Source organism: Heloderma suspectum, chromosome 13, assembly GCF_057233095.1.
Source record: "Heloderma suspectum isolate Gila_16-S chromosome 13, 16-S_ref, whole genome shotgun sequence".
Lineage (NCBI taxonomy): Eukaryota > Metazoa > Chordata > Lepidosauria > Squamata > Helodermatidae > Heloderma > Heloderma suspectum.
The window spans coordinates 12,194,846-12,217,163 of NC_139470.1; the positions used below are offsets into that span (position 1 = coordinate 12,194,846).

General features: G+C 48.3%; 1 protein-coding gene across 5 annotated transcripts in view; it reads left to right on the forward strand.

Moving 5' to 3' along the window:
• Positions 1–21,997, forward strand: part of ULK1 (unc-51 like autophagy activating kinase 1) — a 127,503-nt gene extending 105,506 nt beyond the window's left edge. For 3 of the 5 annotated variants that reach the window (XM_084820026.1, XM_084820027.1, XM_084820029.1), the window contains 10 exons: positions 236–322; positions 425–687; positions 2,548–2,732; positions 5,178–5,281; positions 5,444–5,587; positions 6,295–6,482; positions 10,683–10,861; positions 11,518–11,636; positions 15,767–15,924; positions 17,276–17,904. In XM_084820026.1, the coding sequence (XP_084676152.1) occupies positions 236–322; positions 425–687; positions 2,548–2,732; positions 5,178–5,281; positions 5,444–5,587; positions 6,295–6,482; positions 10,683–10,861; positions 11,518–11,636; positions 15,767–15,924; positions 17,276–17,527 (1,679 nt within the window). In that variant the 3' untranslated portion in view covers positions 17,528–17,904. Of the gene's footprint in view, positions 1–235; positions 323–424; positions 688–2,547; positions 2,733–5,177; positions 5,282–5,443; positions 5,588–6,294; positions 6,483–10,682; positions 10,862–11,517; positions 11,637–15,766; positions 15,925–17,275; positions 17,905–20,877 lie in introns of those variants that run through there. The other 2 variants (XM_084820028.1, XM_084820030.1) reach the window with 2 other exon arrangements.
• Positions 21,998–22,318: the final 321 nt, after the last annotated feature.

Sequence of the window (22,318 nt, forward strand, 5' to 3'; positions counted from 1 at the left end):
TACAGAGCTTAGATGTACCAGTGGCCTGACTTGTATACGTTCTTGGGAAAGCACTCATAAGCATCTGAGTGAGCCTGTGCACACTAGATTAATTCTACCTTGGCAATCTTCCTTGTTTCCTATTTAAATGCCCAGCGATTTATCAAACTGGAGTGCTGTTACACCTCTTTGCTACAAGGAAATCTAATCACATATGAATTTATAATTGATTGACATTATTTTTTTCTTTTTAAAGTTGGAACAATTCCGGAACAACCTGACAAGACTGTTTTCCCTTCTCCTCCTCTCGGAGCAGAGATGAGAAGCAGGGTGCCCATACCTGGTATGTTGTCGGTGGGTTTACCTTGAGATTATTCTCTTCCCTTGCATTCTTCTCCACGTATAGGTAAGCATGGACCTTCTGCTTTCCCCCCTCACCCTCCAGGTGCCTCAGTGCCTGACCCTTCCCCGCAGGGGATGGGCTCTCGTCTCCACAGCGCTCCCAACCTGTCCGATTTGCGTTCCTGCCGGCAGAAGGTGATCAAGCAGTACTCGGATCCTCTGGTTCCCCATTTCAGCCACATCCCGGCCGGCCAGCCTACACAGACTCATGGCCTGCAACCTTGCCGCCCGCTGAGGTCTTCACCAAAGCTCTCTGAATTCATGCAGCGGAGCCCCTTGCCAACAATTATGGGCTCTCCGACAAAGGTATCTCCCCCTGAGCTCGGGTGGTCTGGTTTCCAGTCTCATCCAGCTGTAAATCTCAAAAGGCTGTGTAGAGGGGGAAAGCTATTAAATGGTGAGAGCAATGAACCCCATCCCCTAGGACCAAACGACTTCATATAATAGATGCATGATTGCATTTAGCATGCCTGGTTTTTTCTTGCTGTGGCTGTTGAATAGCACCTGCAGTAGTCCCTAAATGGGACCACAGCATGTGGGGAAGGCAGCTTTAACCCAGAGGTGCAGAACCTCAGGCCCAGGGGCCACATCCAGCCCAGCTGGGATCCCAATCTGGTTCCCCAGGGCTCCAAATGAATTCCCAACGTGTTTTGACACTTGGTCTCTATCAAGGGAAAAATTCTTGGAGATTCCTTTGGAAGATTCCCTCTCCCTTTGGAAGAAGCAAGGGAGAGGGAATCCTCCAAAAGAATCTCGAAGAGTTTTTCCTTTGATAAAGACCAAGTGTCAAAACGCATTGGGAATTCAGTTGGTGCAGCTGTTTCTTTTTTACTTCGGTTTCCAGCCTTACAGCTGTTTTTTCTGGTCCTTATTGGCACTGTTCTCCCAGGGCTCCCCAGTTGGCCCCGCCCCCTTTCTCCCGACCATCAATCGTTTGGCAGTTTCCCAGCTTTTGTGCAGGTTTTCCCTCATTCTAAAAAGTTGAAATGCCTCCCCTAAACCTTAGGTACTGGCTCGAAGAGCTTTAAACTGATGTACACTGGTATTCTTGGCCCCAATCCTTTTGCCTTTGGCCATGCCCACCCCTGGAATGCAGCCCCCGAGAGTTTCTCCGAAGCTCTGGCCCTTGGGCTGAAAGGGGTTCAACACATAAGAACATATGTTGTACTCCTGTCCTGCTTGTGGGTTTCCCATGGGTAGCTGGTAGGCCATGGTGTGAACAGGACGCTGGGCTAGGTGGACCCTTGGTCTGATCCAGCAGGGCTCTTCTGATGTGGTATGTGGGGGAATGGTTTAAAAAGCCTGCATGCTCCCGGTGGTTCCACATGGACCTGTGGCCCGATTGGAGTCCACCAGGAGAAGAGCCTTCAGTGTGGTGGCCCCCTTTCTTTGGCACTCCCTGCCCCTAGAGGTTAGGCAGGCACCACCACTGTGCTGTTTCCAGCACCTCCTGAAGACAGCACTGTTCCAAGAGGCATTCTTTAACTGACCAGTCACGTTTTTATTGGTAGTCTGTTTTTTTAAAAATAGCATAATTTTAATCTGGTGTTTTGATCTTTTCATCCTTTTAAGGTTTTATCTCTTGTGTTCACCGCTCCAAAATCTGTTCTTGATAGGGAGCGGTATACGAATATTGTAAATAAATAAAATCAATCAATCAATACCACTGTCCCGAGGGTGGGTGGGGGGGTCACAGCTGCAGTTTCATGCCACCCTCCCTCCCCTACCGTCATGTCAAATGTGATCATGCATTTAACGCATTGTATAGTGGAGCTGCAACCCTCAGCCAAGTAGCTGGATTAAAGCACTTAATCAACTGAAAAGTTGCCCCTGAAGAATCAGTCAACAAAAAATTGTAATTTTTTTTCTTTTTTACAACTTGTCCGAGATATTCTCACAGGAGCATCTGTGTCGCATAAACAACTTCTTTGGTCATGCTGCTGTGGTCAGGTCAGCTCTCCCAGTTTCCTATTGGCCCATTCCCCAGCTCAGCCATTCTCCTCAGCACAGGGGGAGCGGGTGTCCCAAAACGATCTCTGCTCTTCTAAAGCCAGCCTGATTTCCAGTGTGAAGTTTCCTCAGAGTTTGCATGGTGAGCCCATTTGGAATTCCATACCTATTAATGACAAGCTATCTTTCTCCTTTTCTCCCCCTGCTCTTTAATAGGCTATGTCACCTTTTGAGTTCAACAAAACCCCGAGCTCCCAAAACCTGCTCACCCTCCTGGCCCATCAGGGTGTCATGATAGCCCCGACAAGGAACAGGACTCTGCCGGACTTGAAGGACGTGGGCCACTTCCACTACCAACAGGCAGGCCTAGGCTTGAGGCCTATGGAAGAAGCCAAGGGCAGGTAATAAAAAGGCATTCAGTATGCCAGTCTAGCATCTCACGTTGCCTGTTTTGCTTTCCAAACATATTTTGCTTTCCAAACATGTTCAGCAAACGTTTTTGCTTTTCCGAACATGTTCAAACGTGTTTCCAAATGTGTTTTGCTTTCCAAACTTTGTTTTCCAGACGTGTTTTGCTTTCCAGCGTGTTCAGTAGGCCGCTCTAATACCTCACATTGCATATTTTGCTCTATTTATTTATTTGTGTCATTTGTATACCGCCCAATAGCTGAAGCTCTCGGCTTTCGAAAGTAAGGAAGTAAGGAAGTCTATTGCTTTCCAGTTGTTTAGGGACCGGGGCGCGGGGGGGGGGGGGGGATGACACGAATTCCCTGCCCTTTATTACATCTTTCATTAGCATCAAGTCCATCTTCACAGCACGTTGAAATTTCCACATCAAAGGGCCCAATCTGGGGATTTCACAGGGCTAAATCTGGCAGGTGGTGTTACTGCCATCTGGCCCCCTGGCAAGGGATCTCCCCATGATCTTCTGCTGCCGCCCTCTCAGAAACAGTGCAACAGGTTTTCTTTTTAAATGCTTTTGGCCAGAGGCCAAAAAGGGCCCCAGAGGCCCTTGGGCTGCAGCTCCCACCGCCCCTCTCCATTGGCTAGGACTGCTGGGAGTTGCAGCCTAACAACATCTGGAGCGGCACAAGTTGCCCACCCCTGAAATAGAGAATACATTTCAGAAACACGAACACCCCCAAATTTAGCTTCAGAATAAAATGAACAGGGTAAGAGGCTTGGAGCTAGCGTGATGCTTGTTTGGGGGCAAAGGTGGGACAGGAAAGGAAAACAGTCTAGTCCGTTTTATGGCAAGGAGCCGCTTCCAAGGTTGCTCAGCGACGTCCCAAGCATGTTTGCTTCACCTCTCTGTGGGGTGAGGGCAACACACTGCTCATGTACTGGCGCTCTCCTTCTGGCCCGTTACGGCCAGTTGTCCATTGTTGCCACAGGACCTTAAATAGGCGCACTGCTTACATCGCAATAAAGTTGACCCCTATTTATCATGGTCACTTAGCCGAGATAGCCAGAGAGGTGCCACACTCCTGCTTTGGGTGTCCTTTAATGTCGGAACATAGGAAGCTGCCTTATGCTTGGTCCATCTAGCCCGGTTTTGTCGACACTGACTGGCAGCAGCATTCCAGGGTTTCAGGCAGGATTCTTTCCTCGCCCTACCTGGAGAAGCCGGGGATCGAACCTGGGACCTTCTGCATGCCAAGCATGTGCTCTGTCACACTGATCTATGGCCCCTCCCAACGTGACTGCCGAGAGAGCCATGCTAATGGCTTGAGATAGGCAGAATGACTCCATCATTGCTTTCTTCCTCTGACAATATCCTGGATTGCCCAACACAGGTGATTTTGGCCTGGCGTCAGATCTAATCTGGTGTAATGATTGTAATCCTTTTTGCAACGCCATTCCTTGATACTCACCCGTCACCAAGCGTGGTATACATCAGCTTCCTGTGTTCCAAAGTTAGGATACCTGACTGATGCTTCATCCACAGCCAACAGGCACAACTAGTATTGTCCGAGACACGGCTTTCAGCATCCAAAGGGCAATCTTTACTGCCAATTGGAGGCTGGGCTTAGCAGTTAAAATACAAAAACCCGCTTTTACTTGTGCTTCTGATTGTGGTTTTATGAAAACATCAGGGTGGGTTGGGAAGCTCAACCCCCTTCCCTCTCCCTGAACCATTTTGCATTGCATGTATAGTATGTAAATGGAGGGTGGAGAACATAGGGAATAGTTTGTGGTAGGGTTTGTATGCGCTGTGCTGATCCTTTCCAGGAGGGGATCAGTCAAGCTGTCCCTGGGAGGGGAGTGGGTCAAGCCTTGGTTCTCCTCTTTCCGGAATGTTCTGCTGCTGCTCTTTGCCAGTGTGGGGTTGGTCGATAGCTGGTTGGCTGCTGTGTGAACAGAAAGCTGGACTAGATGAACCCTTGGTCTGATCCAGCAGGGCTCTTATGTTCTTATGATGTTCTCAAGTTAGTTATTGACTAACTAAACTGCCTATTGGCTACTGTGTGGGAGGCCCGCACCTCTTCCCCCCGCCTCTTTTTCTTGAAATGGAGCTTTCCCTTGTAGGCAGGTCCGCTGCAGCTCTTGCAAATCTGCTCACTCGAGGGTTGAGGGAGGGCTCCGTTTTAAGCAGCTGACTCCCTTTGTGCTGCTTGAAAGAGAGCTCTCCCCAGCCGGCAGACTTGCGAGGGATCCACAGAGCTAAGGAGGGCTCCATTTGAAGTGAGGAGCTGGAGGCCTCCTGGCCTGCAGATCCGATGCTCCGGAAAGAAAGTTTGTTCCTCTTTAAAGAAGAATGTGCTCTCACCACAGGCCCTTAGCGAGCAGATGTTCACAAAGGCTCCTCAAATACACTGCTTTCTGGTTTCGTCCCCTTTCTTCAGGTCACTCAGCACTGGCCGCCTCACTGATCTCCTTCTGAAGGCTGCTTTTGGGGATGCCGGCAGTAACGACAGCTTGAACAATGAGAAGCCTATGGAGGTCACAGGTACTGGAAGCCAGGGAGTGTTGGGGTTTGCTGGTGGGGTTTTGCTCTTTCTTCATACTCCCCCATGATCTGCTGTTGACAGCCGCCTTACATACAGTCTGCTGTGCAACATCCCATTCATCGTAACTTGAGCCGCTCATCTGTGTTGTCCTTTCCCTGCAGCTCCTTCTGCTGCCTGTGGAGGAAACCTGCACTTGGGGGCCAGGGATGGTGGTTCAGCAAGCCCCTCTCCTGTGGTCTTTACTGTTGGATCCCCTCCCAGTGGGACGACACCACCACAAACCACCAGGACCAGATTGTTTTCAGGTAATGAGCACTCCTCGCCATCTTGAGACTAATGTCTGAAAGGGAATCAGAGCTGGCTTCGTAGTTGCAGTCCTTCCTCTGGCAGCAAGAAACGTTGTGTGTGTGTGTGTGTCTCTCTCCTGGGTGCACATTGGGAAGGGTGTAGCTCAGTGGTTGAGCCCCTGCTTTGCATGCAGAACGTCCCAAATTCGATCCCTGGTGTTTTCAAGGAGGACTAGGAAGGGATCCTGCTTGAAACCCTGAAGAGCTGCTGCTGGTCGGTATTGACAATACCGGGCTAGATGGACCCAAGGTCTGACTCAATATAAGGCAGCTTCCTATGTTCCTGCTTCCCTCTGGAGCTCTACGCAAGCTCTAGAGCAAAAATGGAGGCCATCCGCTGCAGAGTCTGGAAGAGCTCCACGAATGCATCCCGGATGAACGGGGAAGCTTCTGCTCGCGTGGAGCTCTGTGCACATCATTGACGTTGACATTGTCACTGGGATGATGGATTTATGACTAAGGCTCCATTTGGACTTTCCTCTTGGGTGGGGATTAGTAAAGAGAACCGAGGATTAAAACGTTATCATTCAAGGGGAACTTATTTATCATCGGTGTCCAGTAAATTTAAAAAACAAACCAGGGAGATAACGAGTAGCTTTTCCTTGGCCTGACCATTCTGGCTTCACATCCAGATAACTTTTGTGTCTTGTTATTTTCACCTTTAGTGGGATCTTCTAGCTCCTTAAGTTCTGGAGGATCTTTTAGTGGACGGCACTTCATCATGGGAGCAGGTGGGGACATCCTCGAAGCACCATTGGGTCTCCGATACACTTTTGCTGATCCCATTGCCGCCAATCTGGAAGGAACAGTTACCTTTGAGGCACCTGAGCTACCAGAGGAGACGCTCATGGAAGTGAGTTGCATCCCCCCTACACACGCACGCACGCATGCCCAAAGCCAAGATTTAAAACATTAAAAGACTAAATTCATTGGTGCTCTGCAGATGGACAGGTATTCCACACATTTGATGTCTGGTGTGGAATTTTCATCCTTAGCCTCTCAGGTTTTACCCAAAAAAGAAAATCAAACTTCTAGTCCTTATGATGACTGGTGATAAAAGAACAACAATATGTAAGCAGTCTCTCTCTCTCTCTCTCTCTCTCTCTGACATTAAGCTGGATTGGGCATGGCTCCAGCGCCCTGCAAGCTTTCTCTCCCCTGTTCCCCACCATAGCAGCCACCAGTCCTATCTGTTGGTAATCTTCACATGTTCATGAAACCTGGAAGCTTGGTTTTTCCCTTTTTTCATTTATTAGGAACGGATTCCACTTTAAATGCAGTGTATTCTATAGCTCTGCTTTCTGACCTTTGCTGTGTGAATTTCCAGGGGCTTAGTGAATATTTCATTTATCATGTTTGAATACTGCCCTTGCTCTGTTCAATCCTTACAACAACCCTTAAGATGTTAGGGCTGAACCCAGGTCTCCACACTCGATCCACTACACCACCCTAGCTTATTTAGGGAACTACTCTTTGGCTACTGTTTGGTTCTTGTTCATTTTAGCCCTTTTCATAGAATCATGGAATTCTGTGGGTTGGAAGGGGCCTACAAGACCATCGAGTCCAATCCCTGCTCAATGCAGGAATCCAAGTCAAAGCATCCCTGACAGGTGGCTGTCCAGCCTCGTCTTGAATGCCTCCAGTGTGGGAGAGCCCACCACCTCCCTAGGTAATGGGTTCCATTGTCGTATTGCTCTAACAGTCAGGAGGTTTTTCCTGATGTTCAGCCAGAATCTGGCTTCCTGTCACTTGAGCCCATTATTCCATGTCCTGCACTCTGGGATAATTTGAGTATTGATCCTGGCCTTCCTTTCTGTGACAGCCTTTCAAGTACCTGAAGATTGCTATCATATCTCCCTTTTTAAAACAATTAAGATTGTTTTTATCAATTGTCTTTTGTTTTATACCTTGTATGCAGCTTTGGGCACTGCTTACAGCAGAGAGTTGCACCTTAGAAATGTTAACATTAAGTAATTCCCAGTGGCGGTGAGTTCCAAAGGTCAATTATATACCATGTCTGGGAAAAGTTGAGAGAGAGAGAGAGAAATTTTCCCAGACATGGTGTTTAATTGACATTTGGAACATACGACCACTGGACATTACTTAATTTTAACATTTAATTTAGGAAGAACAGAATGCTCCTTCATAGGGTTCCTATAAAGCAAGGGTGGGCAACTCTGGGGGAACCGGGGGGGGGACATTTTTGCCCCCTGCAATCCCCCATAGGCCGCACTCTGCCGGGTGCCGTATTTTTTAATTAAAAACATTTAAAAATCAGTGCGTTGCCACTGAAATTCAGCAGCAGCCCACTCCATAGTGCTTAGATCAGTACAAGCTTTAAATTTAGCTTGTTTGCAAGCTAAATGTGAGTACTCTGTAGTGGCTATGGAATGCCAAAATGGTCAAATTTAGATTGCAAACAAGCTAAATGTGATTCCGTAGCACTCTGTTGTGCTGCAGCTACCTTTTCTGTTGTAGTGGTTGTTAAAAAAAAAAAAATCCACTACTGCCAAATTCATGTTTTTGCCCACCCTGCTGCAGAGGTAAAGACGAGTAGCATTCAAAGCAATAGGGGCACTATAAAAGTAGAGAAGTATTGATAAATTGTGAAGGTTTGGATGGATGATGTCAAAGTGTCCTCTACTGATGACACCTGATCTTCGGTGGTGTTGCTGCTTTCTGAAGGAGACGGACTGTCAGACTCTTTGAATCATAGCAGCCGGTTCCCTGGTGACGTTCTGTCATGTCCAGCTCTCCAGCTGGGAATGCCTGAGTCATATCTGCTCTTCCGCATTATCAATAAAACCGCATGTGTGTTTAAATAGAACCAGACATCCTGGCCAGCCAGGTACTCCTTGTTTCACGGTGCTTGTTGCGGTCTCCTTGAATGCACAAAGCGATACAACCTCAAGTGAAAGGAACTAAAATGAGACCGATGCCGCCAGCTGTGCTGATGCTTGGGGAGATGGGATTCCAACCCTTTGGGGTGTGTTTTGTTTTTTCTAAATACTCTTGACTCGCCGTGCTGTTGAGCTGGAAGGCTGCCACCCTTTTAGATGTGAATTGAATGAATGCCTTTGGCGACTCTTCACCTAGACCGAAGCATCATTGATAGCTAAGTCAGTCTATCCGTTTGGGGCAAGAGTAGAGGGGAGGGGAGGGTTCGAGAGGCGGGGGCACAGTGGAAGGAAACTAGGTCACTCTTCCATCTTTATTCATAATCTCTCAGCAGTTTCTATAGAGCTGTGTAAATGCTGGCTATGTACAAGTCTCCATTCCAGCATGTGTGCGTGTGTTTGTTTTTTTAAGTTGCTAATTTTGGAACGTCGAGTGTACTAGCCGGTTATGGCTGGTGCCGATTTGACGTCAGCTCCCTTTGAACCTGAGCCAGATCAGGAGACATGGGAATGTATCTTCTTTTCTCTCCCTCTGGCTCCCCACTGACCCAGAGCCATATTGGGAGCCATGGGAATGCACGCCTCTGTCTCCCATCCCACCCACCTTCTTCTCTGGAGCTAATTCCTCCTACTCTTCTTCACCAAGGTTAAGACTCTTACCTTAAGATCAGTGTTGACACTGGCCTTATTATTTCTTCTTCATCATCACATTTTTATCCAGCCCTTTTGCCAAGGATTTCAAAGGGCGTACATAGCTCCTCTTCCATTTTATTCTCCTGAAAACTGTCAAGTAGCTAAAAAAGCAAGGAGGTTTGTGGCATCCTAAAGATGAACAGTTTTATTATGATAAAAGCTTTGGAGGACTAGAGCAAAGGTGGGCAACTTGTGGCTCTCCAGTTGTATATTTGGCCTGCAACTCCCATAATCCCTCACCATTGGCTATGCTGACTAGGGCTGATGGGAGTTGTAGGCCAAAACATCTGGAGGGCCCACTCCTGGATTAAGAATCCATGTTGTCAGATGAAACCTGTGAGGTGTATTAGACTAGGGGGGAGAGAGAGCGAGAGCGCAGAACCGGCTCAGGGTCACGTAATGAGCTTAATGGCTGGGCAGGGAATTGAACCTGGGTCTTGCCAGCTGTAGACCGGCACTGTATCCACCGTGGCCCCACTTTCAGTCCTTTAAGAACCTTCAAAGAACCACTTAAGGTCCTTTAACCCTTCACTCTTAAGAAGGGTTCCCATTTTTAGTCAGGATATGAAACCCTGGTTTAATATTCAGAACCTGGGGCAGGGGGACATTGCAGTGTGGTCCTGCTGCTGGGACCTGATCTCTTAAGTGCCTTTAAAGATGGATCACAAAGAACAGAAACGGTTTCTCAGGATGCAAGATAGAACTTATTATAAGAAGCCCATTATAAGGGTTATTTATTGTAAGAAGCCCGTTTTGTTTTAAGAAGCCCATTATAAGGGCTATAATATTATAAATATTACAAAGGTTTCTTGTAATAAATTCTGTCTTGCAACCCGCAAACCCGTTTCTCTTCTTCATGATCTACTTCGGATGCTCGCCTCTTTCTGTTTTCTCCCTTGAGAGGGAACCAGTGCTCAAGGGCTAGTAGCCACAATGGCTTAATTGAGCTGCCATGGTTAGAGGCAGTATGCTCCTGATTGAGTTACCGAGAGAACAACAGCGAGGAAGGGGTTTTGCCTGCATGCACTACTTGCAGGCTCTTTTGGAAGCTTCGCTTGGGCCACTGTGTCGAACAATCTAGGTCAGTCTTCCCTAACCTGATGCCCTCCAGATATTTTGGACTACAACTCCCATCACCCCAGCCAGCATGGCCCCAATACCCTCTAGATATATTGGACTACACCTCCCATCAGCCCCAGCCAGCATAGCCACTAGTCCATCAAATGGGGAGGTGCTGTCCGAAACATTTAGCGGGGATGCCAGTCTAGATGGATCTGCAGTTGTTGTTCCTAGCCGCCTTCCATCTAGCCCCGTCGATGGAATCTGCCAGTTTCCCAACCTGAAGGCCGCAGCCCCCAGGCTGGAGTTTGGCCTTGTGTGAGTGAGCAGCTCCATGATGGCTGCAAGCTAAAGCTGAGCGGCAACAAAGGCCTTCATGGCAGCCTTTTGTCTTCCCATTGCAGCAAGAGCACACGGACATCCTGTGCAGCTTGCGGTTCACCCTGGCCTTCGTCCACTACGTGATGGAGATCGCGGCCATCAAGGGGAGCGCCAGCGAGATGAACAATTCGGTGGCCTCTGAGTACCAGCTCCAGGAGAGCGTTGTGGCCGACCAGATCAGCCTGCTCAGCAAAGAATGGAGGTAAGTGGTGAGATTCAGGGAGGCCCCCAGATAACCTCTACCCAGGGCCGGCCCTGTCATGGGCACATCAGGTGGCGCAGAATGGGAAGAGGGGTGAATTGCATCGCTGTCCCCGTGCAAGGGCCTGCCGCCTCCGGCCCGGCCGCACTGCCGCCTCCCTCCCTCCATCCCTGCTCGGCTGGCCGACCAGCCAACAGCTTGCATCTGTCTGCCCTCCCCACCCTCCCTCCTTGCCGAACCACCGGCCAGCCGCTCCCACCTGCTACCCCAGCCACGGGGCTCCTGGGAGAGTTGGGCGAAATACCGCCAGGGTCCCGTACTCTCACGGGAACAGCCAGGACATCGCGAGAGGTCCCATACTCTCGCAGGAGCGGCTGGGACTGCTCGAAATATTTCGGCCAACTCCCAGGAGACCTGCGGCTGGGGCAGAAGGTGAGAGCGGCCGGCCGGCGAGCAAGGAGGGAGGGGGCCGCTGCTGCTTCTGGCCGGGTGGGTGGCACCCGCACCAGGGCTCGCTTGGGCCAGGGCTGCCTCTACCAGACCACACTGGGCTTCTTGGGCCAGTCCCCTGACCCAGCACCTAACAGCTTCAGGCGTTGGTTCTGCAGCAGTGGGCGCGGCAGCTCCACTCACCTGGCCTTGTGTTTCCTCCACAGCTATGCAGAACAGCTGGTGCTGTATCTGAAGGTGGCAGAGTTGCTGTCTTCGGGCCTGCAGATGGCCATAGAGCAGATCCGGGCAGGCAAGCTGTGCCTCTCCTCCACCGTCAAGCAAAGTAAGAGCTCTTGCTCGAATGCAAGCGCAGGCGCACACGCACGCACACAGAGGAATCCCCAATTCTCTCATGATAGAGGTCTGCCCGCTTGCATCCTTGTATGCTGCGTGAGTGGCCTGCAGCCAGGGGATTCTGGGAGAATCACACCCTCCTCCCTTCGTGCAAGGAGCAGGTCTTGCTCAGAAAGGCAAACCTTACATCTAGCAAGGGCGCTGTCTGTGTCTGAGTCACAGATGCAGCTACTGGCTCATGTCGCCTGTTTCCCCAAGGGCGCAGAAGTACCAGGGGGCAGCCTTGACCCTTGGTTTCCTCGGGAGGAAGGGAGTCCCGAAGACTAGTTCAAAATGTACGGGCCGTTCTGGTGGAAAACAAGCAGGCCTGCAGCATTAATCCTCAAGCAACCGTCGCTCTCGCCTCCCTCCCTCTCAGCCAAGTGAGCTGTGATGAGCGTTTCAGTAGCTCAGTGGAGCTGCCAGCCTTCAGAGGCCTTGAATCAAGGCACTATTATCCCACCCCACCCCCCAAGTTCTAGGCTATACAGAAGCCTAGAAAAGAGGAGAGAAATGACATATCTACACCACAGACCTAAACTAGTTTAAGAGTAGTTACGCCCTCCAGTGCCGGCACCAGGTTTTGGAGGGCCTGTCAGCAAGACACCCACAATGGGCCTCACGCGACCTTCTCACCAGCATTGTCGCCTGCTGCTGCTATTCCCTCTCCGAAGGGAACTCTGTAGTGTTGTGCAAGTGGGATACTGATAGCAAAGCTTCTAAGAGAGTTCTCGGCATCCTCATTAAACCACAAATCCCAGAGTTCGTTGTTGCGGGCGGGAGGGGGGGAGCCCTGGCTGTTGAGCCAGTGCAGATCTACCATTTATGTTTGCAGTGTGGACTTCTCCCAGGCAAAGGGCCTAACAGGCCTGTCTCTGACACACTGACCGGCCCTGCTCTCTCATTGTCAGCTGGATGTGCCCAATCTCGGCTGATCTCGGCTGCTAAGCAGGGTCAGCCCTGGTTAGTACTTGGATGGGAGATCACCTGGGAATCAGGCTTCCTGCCTTGAGCAGGGGGTTGTACTCGATGGTCTTGTAGGCCCCTTCCAACCGTATGATTCTATGATTCCATTTCATTTCTTATATTTCTATACTGCTGAAGCTCTCTGGGCAGTTCACAGAAATTAAAGACCATTAAAAATGCAGTATACAAAATGCAAAAACCGTTTACGTAAAGACGTCGAAACAGATAGCACACACAACAGGCAACGTATATCTAAAATCAACTTTTAAACAATCAGCCAATGATGATCCAGGGCCTGATTAAAAGTCCTTACACGCTGCCGAATGCCTGAGAGAAGAGGGCAGGTTTAACCTGGCGCTGAAAAGATAACCATGTTGGCACCAGGCAATGTTGACATTTTAAAAGACGTTCTGGAGGGCCCCAATTGGACCAACAAACCTACTGTTGGCTCCACCCTTCAGAGCAAGTATGCAATCTCTTTGGCCTAGAGTGTGGAATTCTTAAAAGCAAATTGTTTTCAGTTGGGTGGGCATGCAAGAGAAATGTTGAGCTTGTAGCAGCCTGTTTGCAAAGGGGAAGTTGCCCCCTTTCACTCTGCCCCACCACTCAACACTATTTGGGAAGGGACTGTGGCTCAGTAGCAGAGAACATGTGTAGCATGCAGGAAGTCCCAGGTTCAATGCCTGGCATCTCCAGTTAGAAGGATAAGCTAGCAGGTGATAAGAAAACTTGCTCTCTCTGCCTGTCTGCTCGCCTGACACCCTGGAGAGGTACTGCTTATCACAGAAGACACTACTGGGATAAATAGACAAGACAGTCTCCTTTCCCCAGCTGCCTCCTCCCATTACAACCAGGAATGTCTGTTGCTGACAAATCCAGTTTCTTTTTTGGCTCGATGGGAGTTCTGTGGCGTGTATGACTCCCTTTGTGCCTGTGAGTTGAGCTATGGGTTGTTCCCTGAACTCTGGGAACATTTGGGGGGTGGGCAAGTCCTGCGATTTGCACACATTTCTGAGCAATTTGCACAAATTACAGCTGAATTTGCACAAATGTGGCCATACTTCGCACAAATTGCTTAGAGATATGCACAAATTGCAGAACCTTAAAAATGTGCAAAGTTCCCAGAAAATCTGCGAACTGGCCTGACTCACTTCAGATCAAGCTGGGCACTGCAGCTCGAACTGAAATGGAGTCTGGGGGGCCGAGTCTAGGAAAACCCATTGAACTCCACCCCGCAAATGGATTTCTACGACATTCCTAATTCCAACCCATGGAGCAGTGGAAATAGAGTGGGACAATCTTGTAAGGTCAATCTGCCCTGTGTGTACTTGTTTCTCTCTCTCTCTCTCTCTTGCATGGGACCATTCTCTTTTGCTTTGTGTTCTCTTGGCTCCAAAATATGTATGCTGCTGCAGGCCTCCACACGCATTCCGATTGCCGGTCTGGAATACATATTGCCTGATCCGAATGTCTCAGCACATCACTATGTGCAAGGGCTTAATGATAATGGATGTGGATGCAACTTAATAATTACATGTTGTGCCTGCGCTGTTAAATAATAATGCAGGCACTCAGCAAGCTGAATCATTCATTTCTTGGCATGGGGTTGCTCCTAAGGGTAGTGGAGGAAACTGGAGTCCTAGAAAATAAATGGCATTTACATATTCATATACTTTTAATTAGTTTGGTTCGAAAATCTGTAGCCCATTTCTCAATTTATAACACCTACAAAACAACGTGCAAGAAAAGCCGCCTTTAAAACATCGAATAAAACAACCTAATAGCATCATTTAAAAAGCAACAGATGAAGTAATAATAAAAGAAGGTAAATCAACTCTTCCTGCTGAACTGCTGTACAACAAATAAAAAGAAAAATTGGTCTTCGTTGGTTTTGGTTTTTAAAAACTATGGCAAATAAAAAGGTGCCTAAAAACTTAACAGAGAAGGCACTAGACAGATATCTTTCTAGGGAAAATATTTAATAAATGGGATAATGTCTCCACTGCAAAGGTCCTCTCTCCAGTTTCCACCTACCTCACCTGTAAAAGTAAAAGAACTCATACAAGGGGCTCTTAAGATCTTGGCAGGTTTGTATTAATTAATTAATTAATTTTCTATCCTGTCTTTCTTCCAAGGAGCTCAAGGCAGTGTAAATGGTCCTCTTCTCCCACCCCCTCCCATTTCACCCTCACAACAACCCTGCAGGGTAGGTTAGGCTGAGAGATGTTGGGCCTGTTCACATGTAACAGCAGCAAACTGTGGGTTAATTAATTAACCACAATTTGCCATGGTGTGTACTGGGAACGTTCTACAGCCTTTTTGAGTAACCTCCAATTGAGGGTTGTTGTGTGACATCCTGACCTGGATACTATAGGTTCATTGTGGGTTAAACAACCTACAGATAATTGTAGGTTATCTGTGAGTTGTTTAACCTACAATGAACCTATAGTGTCCAGGTTTGGACGTCACATAGCAACTCCCAATCGGCCCAAGCGAAGGTTGTATATTCAAAACGGCCTCAGAGTGCACCCGGCATGCATTGCAGCAAATCATGGGTTAATTAACCCATGATTTGCCGCGTAACATATGAACCAGGTCATTATAGGGATTTGAACCTGGCTCTCCCCAGTCCTAGTCCAACACTCTAGCCCAGAGGTGGGGAAGTTGTGCTCTTCCAGATATTTTTGGACTTCCAACTCTTTATTAGCCCATGAGCCAGTATGGCCAATGGTTAGGGATGATGGGAGTCGTAGTCCAACAACATCTGGAGGGCCACAGCTCTTTTCCTGCTCTAACTAGTACACCACACTGGCCATATGGGGGCAGGTGTTCCTTCAAATGCTTATAAATAAGCCAAAGTTTTCAATCACACTTGGTCAAATATTGGTTGGTGAGTTGACAATATTGGGGTTGGGTGTCTCAGCCCAAGAGTGCTCTTGCAAATACTGTGTGTGTGTGTGTGTGTGTGAGAGAGAGAGAGAGAGAGAGAGAGCAAGAGAGAGAGAGCGAGAGAGAGAGAGAGCGCTGATGTATGGATGAGGAGCAGCAGGAAATGGAGACTCTCCCACATGGTGGTGTGACCTGCTTGCTCTTCTCCTTTCTCCTTTCTGCCAGTTGTGAAGAAACTGAATGATCTATACAAATCCAGTGTGTCCTCCTGCCACTGCCTGAACATGAGGCTGCAGAGATGGTTCTTAGATAAGCAGAAGCTGATGGACCGCATCAACAGCATCACGGCCGAGAAGCTCATTTTCAGCCACGCTGTGCAAATGGTAGGGGAGGCGCGTCTGTCTGGGGCTGGGCTCTGCGCGTGCGTGGGTTTCTCTGGTTCTTGAGTGTGGTGGTGTTTTTTGAGCCCTCGCTCTAGGAATTCAGCACCAATTCAGCATCACCTCCCCATGGGGATGGCATATGGATCTGGAGAAAGGGCTGGCAAAAGCTCATCAGTCCCCCCCGCCCCTTAGGGACTGATGGGGCTTGCAAAGGGAAAGAGGAGCCTACCGTCCTCTGGGGTGCGCTCTTTGCATGGGGCATAGCCCCTCTGGTGGGGAAGGAGAGAGCTCTAACTCAGTAACACACTATGTGGTAGAAGGCCCCAGGTCGAATGCCTGGCATCTCCAGGGGTCAGAGGATACCCAGTAGCTGGGAAAGAGCTCTCCTGGAAGCCTGGAGGAGCTGCTGCCAGTCACAGTAGACAGTACAGGCCTCGATGGACCAATGGTTCCACTTGATATAAAACCGCGACATCTGGCCCTCTGGTTTGCCTTGGGGGGTGGGGGTTGCACTCCCTCAAAGTCCACTGCAAACCAGTGAGTCCAGTATGTATGTATGTATTTGATTGATACTCCGCCTTCCTACCCAAAAAAAAGGTGCTTAAGGGCATTGCTCAGTGTGATTGAGGACCTGCTTTGCATGCAAAAGGTCCCAGGTTCGATCCCCGGCATCTCCGGGTAAGGCTGGAAAAACACTTGCCTGCAACCCTGGACCGCTGCTGCCAGTCAGTGTCAACAATGCAGGCTAGATGGACCGAGATTCTGACTCCGTATGAGGCAGCCTCCTATGTAAGGCAGCTGCACGCCAAGTGTCCAGAAAGGTCAGGAGTAGCCCTGACTGGAAAGATTTCCCCAGATGCTCTAAGTGAGACTGGTGGTGCTTATTGCTCAGTGGGCTCTTGCTCGCCCCCAAGCCTCTGCACATGCCAGCCCCGTCTCTCAGTCCTGAGACCCGTGGTAGTCCTGGGCCTACTTTTTAGCTGCCATCCTTAGCCCGAGTTCTAAATGTTCTCCCTTCCAGGAGCCAAAGCGTAGAGGAGGCTTCCCTTGAACCTGCAGCAGCATCAATCTGTGCTTTCTGCCTTAACCTTTGAAACTTTCCTCCCCATACCCTTTGGCAAAAGCCACTGATAACCGGCATAAGGGACACCGTCCCTGTTTAAAATAGGCAGGTGATGCCACCGATGACGAGGGTGAGTTGACACATGGCGATCCTCCTTCAGGCACGCAGGAAAAGGAGTGGGCCAGGCCCTGAACCCTCTCTGACTGCTTGTCCTGGATGCTGGGGGAAGGGAGTCAGATTTCAAAAGTAAATGGGGCAGGATAACAATCAAAGCTTCCCCCTCTCCAGGTTCAGGCTGCGGCACTGGACGAGATGTTCCATCACCGGGACGACTGTGTGCAAAGGTACCACAAGGCATTGCTGTTGATGGAGGGACTCCTGAACATCATCACCGAGCAAGGGGATGTCGAGAACATTAATAAATGTAAGGATCCACAGTTGCTTGGCTGTTCCTCGTCGGTGTGGCGCAGCTACGCCTCTCTGCAACGTCCTCCCCAACAGAAGCTGCGCCAGGCTGCCGCTCCACAAATGCATTTTTAAGTGGTCTGTAAAATGGTGTGCTCCTGCCAGGTTTGGGGGATCTCTTCTCATTACTGCTGCTGTTTGTTTACAGCATATGTTTGCAGCATTTTTACCCAGCTCTTCAGCCAAGAAAGGTTCCCAGAGCTGCTTACACAGATTAATAATAAGATAATCCTTGTCCTCAGGCTTACAATCTAAAAGTTTGTTGACGTTCGCAGTACAAGTTTGCCCCCCAAAACAAATGCATGCAAAAAATGTGTATGTATCAAAAATTGCACATAAAAATGGATATATATGAAAACAAATGTGCACATAAAACACTTCATGGAAAAACTGCTTGCAAAAAAGCATATATATTCTCAAAAACATGCATGAAAATATGTAAGAGTTTTCATGCAGACGAAAAACAAAAGGAAATCACAATCCACTGTGAATATAGGATGGAATGAACTTAGCAGTGGGAAAATGAAAACTTGAGCAAAACTTGGCGGATTTGCCAATTCCTAGGCTGACCACATTAGTATTTCAAAGCCAGTGAAAGAGCTAGAAACAAGTTCAATTGTAACCAGTCCTGAGAGCTATGGAAATTTAGCTGCCAGAAAGAAAAGAGTTCTTCAACCCTCCTCTCCAATATTAGACAAATTCCCATTATTAGATTCCAGTTCCATCCAAAAGACGCATGAGCCTTGGATTCTAGACATTCTGGACTAACTTGTGACAACTGTGGCATAGATGATACTGTCCGAACCATAATCAGATTCAGTTTCCTCCTGACTTTCTGGAGTTTCCTCTTCAGGTTTGTATGATTGTGTTGCTTACCTGTTACGTGGTCAGGTCCTCTGCATGATGACTCCTTTGAAAACGGTCTGGCAACTTCAGCTAGCCCAGAACAGGGCAGCGAGATTGTTAACAGGGACTGGCCAGTGAGCTCATATTACACCGGTACTTTTCCAGCTGCACTGGCTGCCAGTCCATTTCCAGGACCGATTCAAAGTGCTGGTATTAACATTCAAAGCCCTAAATGGCTTGGGGCCAGGTTATCTGAAGGATCGCCTCTTCCCATATGTGCCTGCCTGGACCTTAAGATCATCCTCAGCGGTCCTTCTCCATGAGCCCCTGCCAAAGGAAGTGAGGCGGGTGACTCCTAGGAGGAGGGCCTTTTCTGCTGTGGCACCCCAGCTGTGGAATGAGCTCCCTAGTGAGGTTCGCCTGGCACCTACGTTGTATTCCTTCCGGTGCCAGGTGAAGACCTTTTTATTTTCCCAGGCATTTTAGCATTTTAGCTTTCTAGTATTTTAGCTTCGCTGTTCTGAATCTGTATTTTAAATCTCTGCATTGCTGCTAGGTTTTATTCTGGTTTAATTCTGCTTAATTGTTCTATTGTGGTTTTAATGCTTTCATATTTTATATTGTTTTACTGTGTGCTTTTTGGTTTTAATTTTCGTGAACCGCCCAGAGAGCTTTGGCTATTGGGCAGTATAGAAATGAAATACATACATACATACATGCATACATACTCAGAAGTACAACCCCTTGAGTTCAGTGGGGCTTACTCCCAAGTGTGACAGGATTGCAGGCTAACAATATATTCCTAAGACGAGGCGATGAGTGCCGTCTCAGGAGGAGTATTCCCTCCCGTGCAAGAGAGAAGGTATGGAGATGCCTCTTCTAAGATGCTGCCTGTTGTGGCACATGCATGCGTCATCTAGAAACAAAGAATGCTTTTTATTTTTCTTTAGAACTGTTGTTTTCCTCATATGTACGTTTATGCAAGTTGAATCCATTCACTGGTGAGTGGACTAAGATTTCTTTAACTGGGTGGCATTGGGACTTCGGTCGGCAGGCAGGATCCATCGAATCCACCGCTGTTCCAGATCCGCTGCCTGATGTGGGGAATCAACCCTCATGGGAGGGCTCTCCCTGCGTTGGCATATACTTTTATGATGCCTTCAGAGCTGCCTTGGCCAAAACGTGTTTTTGAAAGATCAGACACAGAGAAATGCTGGGTGTTATCAAGGAGAAAAATCACAGAATACGGGCTCAACCAAGAACCGGCAAACCTTTGTGGAACCCTGAAGCAACTCAAGCTTTTGTTTTTAGCCATTGGCTAAAGGGGCCACTTTACGCATTCATTTTTTTTGAGGCTGCCCTCAATTTCAGTTTCAGAAATTCTTCTAGCTAAATGAGAATTCAGGAAAAGAGCGACGTGGGCAGGGGGACAATAAAGCAAGAAGACCAGGGAAGCCTGCTCTTCCATAATTGGGGCAAAAACCAGAGCCCCTTCTTGTGAAATGCAGAACAATTTTACAAGCTTGTAAGATAATCAGTCACCGCATTTCAGTTTGTAATGCATGATAATCCCATTTACACACACACACACACAAACACACACACACATTGTCGATATTGCTATTGCTGGGGCGAGAAGTGTTGACAAAAAACTAAGAACATAAGAACCATGCTGGATCAGACCAAGGGTCCATCTAGTCCAGCATTCTGTTCATGTGGCCAACCAGCTGCCCATGGGAAGCCCACAAGCAGGACACGAGTGCAACAGCACACTCCTGCCCATGTTCCCCAGCAGCTGGTGTACATAGGCATGCTGCCTCTGATACTGGAGGTAGCATATAGCCATCAGGACTAGGAGCCATTGATAACCTTCTCCTCCTCCATGAATCTGTCTAACCCTGTCAGGGTTCCCCTTATGACCTGCTCCCCCACCCCCAAACAACTCCTTAAGGATCTGTGGCCTCCTTAAGAATCCCACCTTCCTTCTTTTACCTTCCCCTTTCCAATAACTTGGAGTTTAGGCTGTAAGCATGGGATGATTGACACTCTAGACACTTGATTTAACCACAACAGTTTACTGGTATTTTAAAGCAAGCAAGCAAATCACAAGTAAAGGTATTTACACAACAGAGCTGAGTGATACAAAAGGAATTAAGAGAAAATAAAAGTTGCAAAATGCTTGTTCTTTTATCTTAGCTGTACTTAGTCTTCTCCAAGTTGTTGCTTCCTGCTCCCTCTTCAGGCTCTGGTCTCCCCGACTCTGCTCTTATTGGCTGTCTTGCTCTTTTTATATACCTTCCTCCCTCAAAACTGAAACTACTGTTTCAAACCTGAAGAAATGAACCTTAACTGGGGAAATGAAACTGAAACTTAACCAGGGAAATAAAACTACTCCTCTCAGGGATACCCCCTCCCAACAAAACAAAAACTCAGGCCTCTAAGCTGGAGCTTTTTTCCCTTTGCCTCTGTAGGCCTCAAACCTTCACACTCCCTTTTTAGCCATCCAAATTGGTGGCCATCACTCCAAATTGAGATAGCGAATTCCAGCTAATCTTTCCTGTACCCTTTTCTCTTTTCAGGTAAAATGTGTATCGAACGCAGGCTATCGGCCTTGCTATCTGGGATCTGTGCATGATGAAGAGACTGCCCTGCAGGTGGATCCCCTTGCCGTCTGTCAAACACCTGCCACCCGGGAGGCGAATCCTATCTGAGCAGGCCTCGTGGTGACAGATTTCTCGGACGACTGCGATAGCTTCCCTGTTTGGCATGATTCAAGGAGACAGACCTTCCCCCAGTTTGGATATCCATTCTCTTCCCTCTCTTCCTCTTCAGGGACAGCAGCAGGAATGGTTGCAATCCTTTTGCCGCAATACGTACTGGGGAAAAGGTAGATAACAGATGCTGGAGGCCTGCCCTTTACTTCCTTGGATAAAACGTCGTGCGTGCCCAGTTTTGGAGGGGAGGACCGCCGCTGAGCTGGCGTTGCCCCGAGAGTTGGAGCTGCCATTGTCCCTGCAGGCAGCGGATATTCTGAGCGCTTCTGCTCTTAGAATGAAGAAGACGTTTCATCCCGAAGGGGATGTCCTTGGTTAGGACGAATGTCATTCTACGATCTTGGCCAGTCGTATCCTAGATCCTGTTTGCCGATAGCCAATCACTCAGGAGCTTTCTGGAGCACTGTGTACATGTTTGCTTTCCTCAGCGTTTGGCTGTGCCTCTCGCCACTTACTGCATGGGAAGAAGAACAGCGATTCTGGAGCAGGTGGGAAAACCCCCAAGCTCACCTTTGCTCGAGCAGTCGTGGCTTCTCATCCTCCCATAGCAGGTTTGGAAATCTGAGTTCAGGGAACCTCACCTATATGACAGACAGGAATGGACCATTGTGGGGGGGTAGGAAGAGGCAGGTCTTGTTTACTATGTGGACACAGAACCATAGAAGAACTTAAAACACACACACACACACACACACACATCTTGATCTAAAGGCAAATCGGAGCAGTACAAATTGACTCTGGATCTTATTGCATTGGTCTCAAGAAGCCCACATCTTCTAGATAGAATCTTTTCTACACCCCAAGGGGGAGACATTCAGTAGACGTGTGGATATGGCCCTCTCTTGAGAAAGCATCTGTGCTGTTTGGGGCTGTTGGTCAGATTAAATCATCCCATCCCCCTGCCCTCCCAGAGGGACAGGAAATGAAAAAGAAAACACACACACACAAGTTTTGTGAAACAAAAGGAGCACTTTATGGACGATTTGAACTTGAACGTCGGGGCACTGAGCATCCCACGGTGTTCCAGAAACGTCATAATTTATAGGAATGCTGTTTTCCTCACCTTCCACACACCCCCACCCCTCCGGTTTGCTGATACGTCGTCGTTTGTTCGTTTGGTTGTTTTTCTTTTTCTTTAAAAAATTGCACTACAAGTGTGTACGCGTGTTTGTGCATATGTATATTAATATATATTACTGGAGTTAATATGTATTAATATATATACTTATATATGAGATAATGTATA